This window comes from Buceros rhinoceros, unplaced genomic scaffold (genome assembly GCF_000710305.1).
Source record: "Buceros rhinoceros silvestris isolate BGI_N320 unplaced genomic scaffold, ASM71030v1 scaffold18065, whole genome shotgun sequence".
In the NCBI taxonomy this organism is placed as follows: domain Eukaryota; kingdom Metazoa; phylum Chordata; class Aves; order Bucerotiformes; family Bucerotidae; genus Buceros; species Buceros rhinoceros.
In genome coordinates this window covers 1-13805 of record NW_010413601.1, presented here as the reverse complement: position 1 = coordinate 13805, position 13805 = coordinate 1, and the positions used below count along the sequence as shown (strand labels likewise).

General features: G+C 39.9%; 1 protein-coding gene across 1 annotated transcript; it reads left to right on the top strand.

Annotated features, from left to right (window-relative positions):
• Positions 1 to 1214: 1214 nt before the first annotated feature.
• Positions 1215 to 13244, top strand: LOC104494040 (inositol 1,4,5-trisphosphate receptor type 2-like; the record flags this gene model as incomplete). Its single annotated transcript, XM_010136822.1, has 7 exons — positions 1215 to 1323; positions 2627 to 2814; positions 4133 to 4316; positions 4910 to 5166; positions 6016 to 6216; positions 8158 to 8268; positions 13149 to 13244. Coding segments are annotated over 7 exons (1146 nt in total), but the record flags the coding sequence as incomplete, so codon positions are not given.
• Between the last annotated feature and the right edge of the window lie 561 nt (positions 13245 to 13805).

Here is a 13805-nt window from a genome sequence, read left to right as displayed (position 1 = left end):
GGCTGTTTTACGTTGTCGGGCTATGCGTGTAGAATACTGCATTGTGGCACTTGTGTGAGGTGGACAAGCCCATTGCCTTTGAGGTCCATGAGGCAGTGAAGCCCCACTGTGCCATGTGCTTGCTTTTGGAAATACTGTTAACAGAGAAGTGGGAGTACAAGTGCTTCTTGAGTTGTGTCTGGAATTTGCTTCCCCACTGCTCTTTGTCTTGGGCACAGAGCTGTTTCGATTGAAAAGTTGACTGCTGCATTAATGTGCAGGTGCTGGGGAACTGATAAGTACTGAGAATGCTTCTGGTGCATGTATTTTTAAGAACCATTCTTCATTAAAACCAGTAGGTGCATGAAAGTAAGGAAGAAGTTGTCCCATTTTACGGCCAAGCTGCTGGAATGAACGATTCTTCTGCGGTGGTCGTCAGATACCTTGCTGTACTCTTTTCTTTATAAAATCTTAGGTTACACATACACCTACAGTTGTTGTGTCGCCTTCTGCCTCTGTAAAGCTGAGTGTTGACTGTTGTAAAGCTGAGTGTTCCCAGGAGACTGAAGGCAAAATAAAAATGCCAGTTGGTACCTCCAACTCTTAATTCAGCATGTCTTGTATTGCAGAACATAAACAAAATGAAAGGGAAGATCTTCAGAGAGTTGCATGCAAATTTTGACTGGTTGTGGTTTTGGAAGTAAAGAAACAAGGAGATACAGAGAATGCTTTTTAAACTAAACTATTTTATCAAATGTCTCCTGTCTTTTAATATTTCATGTGATGTGGCTTCTTTCAGATGATCAGCTGGATTTTCTGAGATCAGAGAAAAGGGAGTGGTACTGCTCAGCTGCAGAAAATAGGAAGGAAGTACTGCTGTGGCAGTGCGGGGCACAGACACAATGACTGCAGAGCATCAGCTCTTCACAGAATTTGACTCAATATACACATCTTACAGATAGCCAGTAAGAATTATTGAGGTGGAGGTATTTTATTTATAACCAATAAGTTTCAAAGAAACATCAAAGAAAGCTTATACAGCAGTATTTTAGAATTCCTCCCATGAAGTACGTTGAATACGACCATTAGATGTTTGTTTTCTGGACAAACTATTTCCTGTTTGTATGCTTACTAAAGACCTTTTAAATTATGTATCTGTGTTAAACAGCTTGCTTTTCAAACAAATTAAATTGACCAGAACTCTAATTTCTTCTATTTTTATCTTTCTCTTAAAGGGCAACACTTTGAGGAAAATACTTCTGTATCGCTACTTTAAAGGCGAATATGGCAGTGGCATGAACCGGCCTCTGTCTGCCAGCCACTGCAAAACTGCACAAGTGGGAGGTAAATCCACACAGATCATTTAGAGAGAACAAAATTCACAGCACCGTTTTTTCTAGTAGGTACATTGGAAGTGCTCCAGGGATTCAGGTGGAAAATAAATCAAACACATTCTGTAACCAGTTCGACGAGAGGTGTGTCAGACTTCTCCTATTTTTAAGTCGTACACACTTGTCTAATGTGGCTGGTGTGCATTTGGTGGTCCCAAAGTAAGGTCTTCACCCATGCGCCCCAGTCAGTCATTCAGCTGGAGTCTAATTGGTAACACCATTTTAATTTGCCACTAAATACACATCCAGAAATTCAACAAAGCACAAAACATTTGAACAAAGGTGGTGTTATTCCTGGAAACTAAAAATTTTTTTGCAGTTCCAGATCCTTTATTGATATATGAAAAAATAAGATATAAGGAAAAGCTTCTCGCAAAGATACAGGTTAGGCAATGGAACAGATTTCCCCCAGAAGCTGCAGAATATGTCAGTCCTTGTTATAACTTTACCAGACAAGACTCTGATGAACCAGATTTAACTATTGTGAGCGGGAAGTTTGAGTAGATGATCCCTGTAGGTCCTTTATAACCTAATTTTTTGTATGACTCTCTTATAGAAGCCACGGTAAGTTACTGTAGGGAGGTTTCTAAGAAAAAACAAAATAATGTATGTCGTAGGAGATGAGGCAGAAGCTCAGTGTAGAGCCAGGTCAAAATAGTTGCCGCTGCATTTTCAGCATATATTAACGGCCTGCCCAGATTTGTGGGCATTTCCAGAGCTACCCAAGTCATCCTGCTTGACTCTTTCAGTGTAGACACTGGAAATGTTTACAGTCTTAATGTCCTGTACACAGATTTTGCTCCCTACAAACAGGAGAATAAAGATACAGTATTTTTTTAGTTCTCTCTAAACAGTGTGTGTGTGTATGGCTTAATCACAAGCAGTCTAATCCGTTCAATCAAAATGGTACCAACTGATAGAGACAGTCATATATTTTTTCTGATGAAGTAGATGCAGTTACATCTGTATAAATGTGTAATAGGAAAGATTATAATCCGCGATAAGAAGATGATGATTAATGTACTAATACAATTTAACAAAATTTCTTAAAATCACTCCTTTAATTTGGATTAACATGGCGGTTTCACACTACAATCTTCTTTGTATCAAGGGGAATTTTGCCTGAAACAGAATTTCAAAATTAAATGTATTGCATTGCTCCTGTGTGCCTAAGACAAATTATTATTACTAGTAGATTCGTTTTCATATGCGTATGTGAAATAAACATGAATGGAATGTGTTTGTCTAATTTGCAGGTGGATTTTCAGGACAAGACTCAGATAAGTCTGGGGTAACCATGTTTGATATTCAGTGCCTTCTGGATAAAGAAGGTGCATCAGAACTAGTCATAGATGTTGTAGTAAACACCAAAAATGACAGAATTTTCTCAGAAGGCATTTTGCTTGGTATTGCATTGCTTGAAGGTGGAAATACACAAACACAGGTACTTATTTACTTATTCACATATGAATTTTCAAATGCATGTAGTCTAGAGACAAATAAGAATCTTTTTGCCATGAGGTGTGAGAAAAGTTTATCACTATAATATGTATTACTATGATAGAAATGTAAAGATGCCCTATTATTATGCAGTATCTCACGGTATAGATTCTTCAAAAGAAGAAAACATTTTTCAGTTGTCCTGTTCTGTGTAGCACAGCGTGTCTTTTAATCTGGTCTTTGCCCTATGAGCATTATCTCCAGTTATTTCATACCTCTCTTTGTAAAATTAAAAATTACAACACTTTCAAGTTTATAATAGCAATGAAATTAAATTATTTTTCTGCAAATGTTTAGGGGCATTTATCAAAATCTTCCAAAGAGGAAAACTGGCCATTTGAGAGGACCAGCATCCCAGTCCCCAGAACATCACTGCCTCCAACTCCAGATTCTAGTTTTTGTGAATGATAGCCCTCTCACTCAACTTGGGCCAAATCAGATGATTGGGTTTTCTTACTCTGTGGTCAGCAGAGTTATGATAAGAGAGGAGCGATGGTATGAATCCCTCCCTGCATTTCTCGTTATTGCCTGTGAAGGAAGCTTCAATAACCAACTTACACCTCATTGCAGGACTACAAAAGTTAAACGAGAGGAATCAGATCCTGTATCTTTATTCTGTTAAAAAAACCCGACAACTGTGAGAGTGTCCAGAAGATGTTGTGAGATTTTGTTGCAGCTTTCTAAAATTAATTTTTGGGGACTGTAAAAGGCTTTTACTTTAAGAGTTTGGAAACTGTTGAAAATGGTACTCAGCCTGCTTGACAGTAATACTAATGGACAGGACTTAATAAAATAAGATATTAATTCCAATTCTATGTAAAGCATAAAAATCTATATAAATCTATATAAATCCATATAAAAATCTAACACATAATATTACATGTTAGATGTTTCATGCTTCCTCTTGTCATTATATAATAACAATTACTTTTCACTATTATTTGTACATGAAATATTGTAACTGTAGAATGCCTGGAGAAATGGAGAGTGTCATAAAGTAACTTAACTTCAGCTGTAGTATTGTGACATTTTAAAGATTGCAAATAGCAGCGTTCACCATTTTATCCAGATTTAAAAGTGTTTTATCATCAATCTTCCTTACCAGCCGTGTGTATCACTTTATGAAAGAAGTGGACAGGCAGCGGCTAGCATTTTTCCTGTATAACCAAAGCAATTATTCATCATTTATTTCACAAAAAATAGTATGGTTTTTTGTTTCTTCCTTAGAATATTCATATCTAAAGAATGTTTTTTTTTTGCAGTATTCCACTTACCAGCAACTGAAGGAGCAAAAAAAATCAGAAAAATTCTTTAAAGTCCTGTATGACCGCATGAAAACTGCTCAGCAGGAGATACGATCGACAGTGACAGTGAACACTATTGATTTGGGGAGCAAAAAGAAAGATGACGATAATGACCTAACTGTACCTGTTCCCAAAAAGAGAGGTAAGAAGGCAGCCATATAGAAGAGGGAAAAAGGACATTATGTTCAAACAGCATGTGCTACACCACTGCTACCGTGCTGTGTTGATCAATAAGCTTTAATATTAATCATTGCTAATTCTCGTCTTTTGCCTGTTTTTCTCTGGATTATAGACCATCTCTTAAGCTTGTTACTATGAATCAGCTTTGATGAAATCAGTGGAGCTATGCCAGTTTACACCAGTAGAAGATATAGTACTATATTTTTACAGCAGCAGCAGTAGAGACTGCTGCTAATGGGACTGTTGCATAAAGGCAGGTGTAGGAACTGATTTCGCAACCCGTAGCCCTTCCATTGTTCTCATCGTTTATTACATCTAGGAGAGAAATAGTAGGGCTTTTTGATTTAATGTTCTCTTTCACTAAGGTTTGTGGTTTATTTGGAACACCCTATCCCTGCATGAATGTTGCTTTGAAGTTCTTTGTAAGTTGCCTAGAGGTCTTCAAAAAGTTAGGCACCAATAAAGAAAAAGTTGCATTCACTATTACTGCTCACTTGTTTAATCAAATGATGAGAAAGAGTTTCAAAAAATGAGGGAAAATTTTCTTCTTTTCAGTAAAGGATTCAACCCTGCATCTGAAAGAGGGTATGAAAGGACAGTTAACAGAAGCATCTTCTGCAACGTCCAAGGCTTACTCTGTGTATAGGAGAGAAATGGACCCAGAAGTAGATCTTCTGGGCTCGGGAACAGATGCTGCAAATGCAGAAGAAAAGTCCACAGAAGCAGCAGTCATGAGCCCTGCCATTGCAATCATGCAGCCGATATTGAGATTTCTTCAGCTGCTGTGTGAGAACCACAACCGAGAGCTCCAGGTAAAGGGGTTTTGAACCGAGCTCCAAAAGAAGTATTACAGGAGGTGGAACTTTGTAAGGGAAGAAAAACACACCTGTGAAGAATAGAAGTGTGTAAAATACTGTTCTTCTTTTGATCCAAGGGATAAAATAACTGTTTTCAAGAACCACTGGCATGCTCTGTTGAGCTCATGTTTGTGTCCTCAGAATTGCTTGGAGACCACAGCACAGAGAGCCACATGAAGTGGGTCTAAATGTCCGCGTTAGTAAGCCTCCTGTGCACAAATGGTGGATCACTTGCCACAGACTTGAAGACCATAGGAAGTTTCTGGGCAAAGTTTGGGGACTGCTCGTTTCCCGAGGTGTTGTGATTGAAGGCTTTAAGATGCTGCATGTGTCACTGCTATCAGTTCCTCTGGTAGAAATTATTGTCGCTGTAGCAACCTTTGCAAAATGAATTTTCTCTGTGTATATCTCCATGCCATGTCCAGCAGCAGCTCTTAAAGCAGTGTTTGAGCTAAGCTACCGCTCTGAGCAGACGCTGCCAGGGAGCAGCTGTAATGTGCTACCATACCTGCTCAGCTGTGGGGCCCCAACTTTCTAAGAGAAGGCAGATATGCAGGTCATGTATAAGGCATTTAAGGCCAGTGCGGAAAGTTCGCTTTCCTGTGAGCCCTCCTTCCTCTCCTGCTTTAATCAGATAATTGTGCTCATCTGCTGTGCTAAGGTGTAATAAATTTTCTACAGTGTAGTACCTAAGGGATGGTGGTCATATGGTCATAAATTGTACCCTTGAATATTTTCCTGAAAAAAAGAACGTGTTTGACTTGACTCTGACACTCTCTTTCTTCTTTTTTCTTCATCCACCAGAATTTTTTAAGACATCAGAACAATAAAACAAATTATAACCTTGTTTGTGAGACGCTTCAGTTTTTGGACTGTATCTGTGGAAGCACAACAGGTGGACTGGGCTTATTGGGGCTTTACATCAATGAGAGGAATGTGACTCTTGTGAACCAGACACTGGAAAGCTTGACTGAATATTGCCAAGGTCCATGCCATGAAAACCAGGTAGGCTTCCAAGAACTTCTGAATCCAGAAGAGAACACCTGAATGTAGAGTATGTCTGCTTATCATAAACCCTGCAGTATTCTTACTAATATAAATTAACTTGGAACTGCTGTGACTAAGCTTAACGTGTTTCAAGGTTTCATAAGGCCTGAGCCATCCTTTTAAGGCAGAACTCAAAATACACTCTTCCTGTAGCGTGTCTGTTTGTGTGGGGGGTTTCCAGGCCTTTTGAAGAGTTACTGTCTTTATGTCAGTAGGACCGTGGATTAAACCTCGCTTTGTGAGACTGGATTTTGAATCACGGTTTTGGAAGTACATTGCAGACACAATCTTGTTTTCTTCATTTTCATAGATTTTGCTTTTGCTGGTGTTTGTATAGGTTGCTCTCATGTGCTTTCCTTAATTCCCTTAACTGCCACAAAGTTTGGCTTACATTCCTGCTGTACCCCCTAGCAGCATCTTTAATTATGGCATCAGTAGTGAATGGATGAGAGTAATGACCATGCTTCTAGCCTTCTGTGCCTTGCTTGATGCGGTCATTTTAAGCCATATAGCTGTGGCTTTGGTAGCTGTCTCTAATGCCGTGCTGAGAAAGGTAAGAACTATAGTTACGTGTTGCTGTATTTGATCTGAAGAGAACAGTAGTAAAGTTGTCACAGTACATGAAAATGCGGAACTTTTACTATGGATTATCAATGGGGAAATTGTGGTAGGTGAAATTACAGAGGCAATCTATTGTTGATACTACCAATAGCTGAAGAAATACATGCAGTACTAATGCTACATGTCATTAACATGGACAAATGAAGCGTAAAGTGCTATTATCGTCATTGCTGGTAATCAACAAAGATAATCAACCTTTAATACTTTAAAACCCAACAAAAATCCCTTAGTGAACTAAATTTTAAACGGTCCTATTTGATCCAATAATGAATTGGAAAAACATCCGTAAAAAAAGAGTAATTACTGGACTGGAGATTAAAAAAAAAAAGGGTGTTTCAAGCTAGCGTGTTCTCCAGCAAGTTTACTTGGGGAGCACTGGCGGAACGCTGATAGAGGAAGGGAACAATTAGTTACGCTTTGTAACTTAGACCTACCTGCTGGGAAGTCTCTTAGGATTTGAATTATGCTTGTTTATGCCAACTGCAAGTAATTCAGTGTATTTCAGAGGTAAATGCTCCACACTCTCATTTTCATTTTTTCCCTTTCTGTCTTTCTGGAAAACTTTTCCTTCCCTATTGTCCTATAAAAACCTGCTACAAGAAAAAGTACCGTGTATAATTGAGATTTATTTACAAGGCGTAGAAGGTCCAGGGCTCCAGCTGTAAAAGTGTTTGGAAAGTACTGCTGGTCATAATTACAGTTTTGAACTCCAGGTCCAGAAATGTCCTTCTCTGCAGGACATGTCCAGGTGCACGTAGAAAACCTTATTCTTTGCAAAGAATGCATGCTGTAACAGCAATATTAATGCTGGTTGCTGAATGCAAATGAAGAATTTGGGTGTGCAGATTTGATTGTGCCTACATTGAAGCATGTCTTTTATGTCTCTGCATGTGTCTTCAGTTGAATCTGGCAGGGCTCCTGCAGCTGCTGTCTGTGACTTGTACCACTTGATGCTGAACCCTGCATGATGTACTGGAAGCATATTTTGGCTTGCACCACCTTTTTTCCAGTTGTGACTTCCTATTGGCAGTGTTGGGGTTAGTTCTGTACTACACGAGTATCCCCGCAGCACTTCGTGTAACACACTTTAAGGCTGCTCTGCTTAGACTGGGAGATTCTTTACTGTTACAAGGTCTTTCAAATTCTGTGTCCTTGTTCTGGAAATTTCTGATGTGCACGTTCTCTCTCTTGCTCCCTCAGCCTGTCCTCTCTCACTTTTTTTCTCCCACCTTTCTCTCCGTCTCCCCTGTACCCCAACTCCCTTCTCTTATTTTGCAGACTTGCATAGCCACCCACGAATCTAATGGGATCGATATTATAATTGCACTCATCTTGAATGACATAAACCCTCTTGGGAAATACTGCATGGACTTGGTGCTTCAGCTAAAGGTACAGTAAATGTAAATTTGCTTATTTAGTAATAATAATAGCAGGCATACCTATGCAAGAGCTTCAGGCAACCTGACATTTACTTACTCTTACCATATATATAATATGTATAATATACATATACTCATTATATACCGTATAAAATACTTAGCAACCTTTGGAAACAAACATTACAAATGAGTTCAGCTCAGCTTCTGAATCTTTATCAGGCCCTCTACCACAAGCCTTTTGACCCACTGTTGTGCTTGGGAGTATGTCCTCAGCTTTTTTTTTTAAAATCCTATCAAACAACAGGACATAGCTAACGTGAAAAGTCTGTATTATGGGCATAAAATCTCACAGGACTGATAAATAGTACAGGTAACGAGTAAGGCATTCTCTGTATGTACTGTACTCTTTAAAATTATTTTTTCACATCTCCTTTTGAAATGATTTTGTCAGATGACCTATAACATCAAATAAAGTTGAAAACGAGGTTAAAATAACTTGTGTTTTATTTCCCTTCTCAGTGTCCTCCGAGGGGGAGGACAAAGTGTAGAGTGGGAGGGTGAAGAGTAGAGAGAGAGGGCTTTTAATTTTGTTTTATATTCTGTGGAGAGTTGGACAGGCTTGTAGATAAGTTTCTGCAATCTGTGTGCTGCTGCATGCAGAGGGGAGTTCTGCAGCTATGCCGTCTGCCAAGTAGGGCAGAACTTGTCTAGGAGGAACTTTCGGTTATTGCCTTTTCTTGTCTTCTGAATGAAGTCTGAATTTCTGTTGCAGATGATCTGTTTCCTCCCCAAAACAAGCAAATATTTTGTGGTAGCTGCATTGCACCATGCTGGCAAAACTATGGATGTCTAATAAAATAATGAATATAGCTATATATCATGTTCAATGAAACATTGAATCAACAGCGCTTTACAGGTGACTTTCATAACTGTAGTTACATTTTTGAATGTCACCCCCCCTCAAACACAATGCTTAAGCAGACATTTAACATTGAACATGCAGACAGTTCTTTTGAAGTCCAAATTTCAGTCTCTGTAAAAACGTGGCCACAGGAGCTCCAGTGTCATTTTGACTTGCCATTATCATGAAGCTAGCAAATGCTTGTGGAACATCTTTGTATATAATAATAAAAAGTGGAGTTTAGAGACATTGCTGCAAGGACCCGTTTGGCCCTGTTCACGGGGGGCTTTATATGTCTTACTTAAATAGCAAAAATTGTGGTGAATGATAGCAAAGGTCAGACTGTGGAAATCACTCTGAATTTGCAGAATCACAGAGTCATTTAGGTTAGAAGGGATATTTTGAGGTCATCTTGTCTGACCCCCCCCCCCGCTCGAAAGGGTCAGCTAGAGCAGGTTTCCTAGGACTGTGCCCAACAGAATATCTCCACAGTGGGAGATTACACAACTCCTCTGAGCAACCGAATCCAATGATTGATCATTCTCACAGGAAAAACGTGTTTTCTTGTGTTTAGACGGGATTTAATGTGTGTCTTAATTTGTGTACATTGTCTCTTGTCCTCTCTCTGGACCCTGCTAAGAGGAGTCTGGCTCCCTGTTCTTCATTCCCTCCTGTCAGGTATTTGTATACACCGGTACGATCCGTCTGAGCGCTTCCTCCTGCAGGCTGAACAGTCCCAGCTCTCAGCTGCTCCTTGTGCGAAAAATGCCCCCTTCCTTTAATCAACTTTGTGTCTTTTCGCTGGGCTTGTTCCAGCAATTCTTGATCTTTCTCATACTGGGGAACCCAGAACTGGACCCAGTGCTGGGCCAGATGTGCTGTCAAGAATTAGATCCAAATTAAGAAGTTCCTGGGTTTCATTTTGAGTGGCAACACGTACCACTGAGTTTACCAGGTAATGTTTAGCATGGACAATCTGTCAGTAGTCAGCTCTGAAGTTGCAAACATATAAATTTTGCAGTGAAAATACAGAATGTAAAGTATAGAGGCCCACACACTTACACATCCAAACAAGCTCGGACACTGTTTTCAGGGAACATTTTATGTTGAACTCGTATCCCCCAACCAAAGCAAAAGCAATGCAGAATTGTATTTTATATATACATAAACTAACCTTAGTTTAACTTGTTTTGTGCACAGTTTGTGATGTGATATTTAATTACATCTTCATGGATTACCTTTTCCACTGGACTCCCAGATTATTTAGTGAGCAGGGCAGACAGTGTTCACTAAGTGCACAGATGGAGAATGTTCTGTCCTGCCTCTTGTTTTTTTGGAGCCTCCCTTACTGACTAGTTTTTAAGCCTTGGCGCACAGCATGACGTCTGTATCTGCCACTGTGTAGTGGCAGGATGAAGAGACATTGTCGGACTAAGAGTGGACAGTCTAATATGAGTGTCGTTTGGGCTTTTCTCATAGCACCTTAGTCTGCTGTATCTAGTTGCTTCACACACTAGTTTATTTTTCCAAAATTCTTGTGAGGAGATGAGGTGGGAACTGGGTAAAGACAAATGAAAGCCGGAAGTACTTTGGGCAGTCCTGTTTGTAGCAGCTTGGAACTGATTTTTCTCAGTACTAGTGTGCTATGAAGAACTTTATACTGTATTTTCCAAGTAAAGGACCTTTTTTGCTCATGGATATCTGGGTATGGAAATCAGATCTTAGGGTCTCAAAGCATGCAGAAAATGAGGAACAAGTAATCAAATGAGCATCTCAATGTCAGGTGCAAGTGATGAGAGAGGAAAAAAAAATGGAGGATGTACCTGCTTGCTGTAATTCCAGGCTATGGCTTGCTGCTCTTTCTGAGTCAGCAGCAAGAAGCTGGCTGTTGATGACAGTAAGTGCTACCTACCCTCCACCTATCCTCACTTCCTAGAAGCTGCAGCAGGCTTCTCGCCCTCCGCAGGGTTGTCTGCACTGGGAAATAGCTTCAAAGTCCTCTTCCCCCGTGAGTTATTAGGCTGGTGCCTTCCTTCACTGTTTCCTCCCCTTCCTTCTCAAGCTGCCTTGCAGACTATCTTGCCCTCTTCCCTCCTTCCCAGTTTGAGATCCTACTAATGCTACCACAACTGAGGTGGACATCATTGAAAGAGAAAACTGCAGAAGAAAAAACAAGATCCAGTTCCTTAGAGCAGCATCCTGTTAGGTGTCGTAAAGTGCTATCCTTTCCTTCCACCTGTCTCATTGACTGTGCACCTTAAACTTGTGCGATGTAGATTGTAAGGTGGAGTCTGATTAGACCTTTCCAATGGATGATGCTCGTTTGATTCTGGAGCAAAAGGAAAGGGGAGGTGTGGAAGAATCCAGAGGGAGTCCCATTCTCCTTCAGACAGTCACCGTCTGGTGTTTTTATCCATTGTTCTTTGTCTTTATCTTATCCTCGCGTTGTCAAGCCCAGCCTCCTCTCTCCTGGTCTCTCACTCAACTCCAGTCTCCTCTCCCGGAAGGCCCTAGTTCACCTCTCATGTATAAATCCTCAATCTATTCATCCACCCTCCTTCCATCTTCTCCTTCCTTCTGCTGCTGATTTTTAATCCTGCAGTCCTCCTGTTGGAGATACTCAAACCTCAGCGTGATACAGCCCTGAGCAACCCGCTTCTAACAGGGGGTCGGACTGCTGACCAAAGGAAAGCTTGTGGAATTTTGTGATCTGGCTTGCATGATTGTGTTGTGATTCTGTGCCCACCAGGAAGTAACTGAGGGCTTTTAGCTGTGAAATTCCAGCAAGTTTCTGCAGTATAGTATTCAAATTGTAACTTAAAAAAAAAAAAAAAAAGGCTCTGAGTTGGACAAGTTTGGCTGGGATTCCCTGGGAACTCCAGCTTGCGTGATTGTGCTGTCTTGGCCTCTAGCCTCCAGATTTTCAGCTCTGCTATCAAAACTTGTAGACACAAAGGCTCCTTAAAACAAAAGTTGCTTGAATATACAGAAAATAATGTCCTTCTTTTTGTCTCAGTCTCAAAAGCAGCTGAACTCTTTTTCTTCAAAATTGTCCACACTAATTGTCTGAGGCACACCCTCACTGTGAGAAATTTCCATTTGAATTGCTGACGTCTGGCAATAAGCAGCTGAGAGAATTTTTTATGGTGGGTAGAGAGTCTTATTGGCCCCTACCTGTATCATGGGACTGTGGTCTACTTTCAGGTATTTCACTCAGTGATAGGGGATGGTGAGGAGATGCTGCAGCAGGTGAACCAAGGCAACCATGCTCTACCAGAAAGTAGACAGACGTCCAAAAATATTCCTCCAATCCTGTTCACAGCTTCTGATTTCGCTGGAAACAGACAGGTCTCCAAATCTAAGGCACTACTGGGTTACTGCTGCTAAAGCTCCTGCTACTTAATCCTTGGGAGAGGTCTCAGTGGACAGCAGCCAGCTGACAATGTAAAGGATGTCTTTGTATGTTGCCCCCCAGGAGTATTTGTTAGTGAAACAAAATTCTAGGAATGTGTGAAAACAGTTTATTTTATAGCCTTTCAAATAATAACCAGTTGGACTTTCTGAGAACCAAAGGGGAAGAAAACCTATGAGTGATGAAACCTTTTATGTAACACATTTTGTAGTTACCTTTGGGTATTGCTTTAACAGAAAGCCATGGCAAAAATTGTTAGCTGGGCAACACGGAAAGGAAATGGCATTACATTTCTTGTGCATGGTATAGGGCAAGGCTCTGTAGTTAAGCTGCCTGTTTTTCAATATATGAAATGCTTCTTTCAACGTAGCATTTAGGGTTAGCTAGGTTTACAGTATGCTGACATTAAAACTCAAGAGAAACCCTATTAAATATGTCAGTAAAATAAAAGATAAAAGCAGTTTAACATCTCATGCACTAAAAATGTAGTCCTTGAATCTCAATTAAAACAAATGCAAGGGTCATTAATTCATGAAATAGATTTAAAATCTGCATTAACTTGGTTTTGTATCCCTAGAACAATGCCTCCAAGCTTCTGCTGGCTATTATGGAAAGTAGACAAGACAGTGAGAATGCGGAAAGAATCCTTTTCAACATGAGACCGAGGGAACTGGTGAGAAAACTTCTGAATATTCATAGATCTTTTGACTGAAAAAAAATCTGTCATTAAAACATTTTAAAAATTATCTTCGTCTAAGCTGGAAAGTGTTGGCAGCATATAGTGACACAGTGTATCAGGATGGTATTAATTCACAAAAAGTACTTTAAAAGATCAAGCATGCATGATTTCAGTCTTTATGATTTCCTTTTTTTTATCCATTCCCAGCACTTTTCCGTAATTGTTTCTTAATTGTCATACTCTAGTAGACGGTCTTCAAGTACTCTTTGACAGGGGCTGGCAAATTTAAGCTTGTACAATTTGTGAAGCAGTGCTAATAGAAATGTGCATGTGGACATATAATATATGTAATATATATATGATTATCTATATGTCTCATGAACAAAAAGTCACAAACAGTTGTTGTTAGGAATTTTCAACAGGTTGGAAATCAGGATAAATTGTTTCTAATCCTTTTGACCATGTAACAGTAGTGACTGAAAAACCTGTTTTGTGGGCATCAACCCTGCCCTTCGGCAGAGCCCAGTTGCCCGCTGGTTTTGGGGCATCATCACT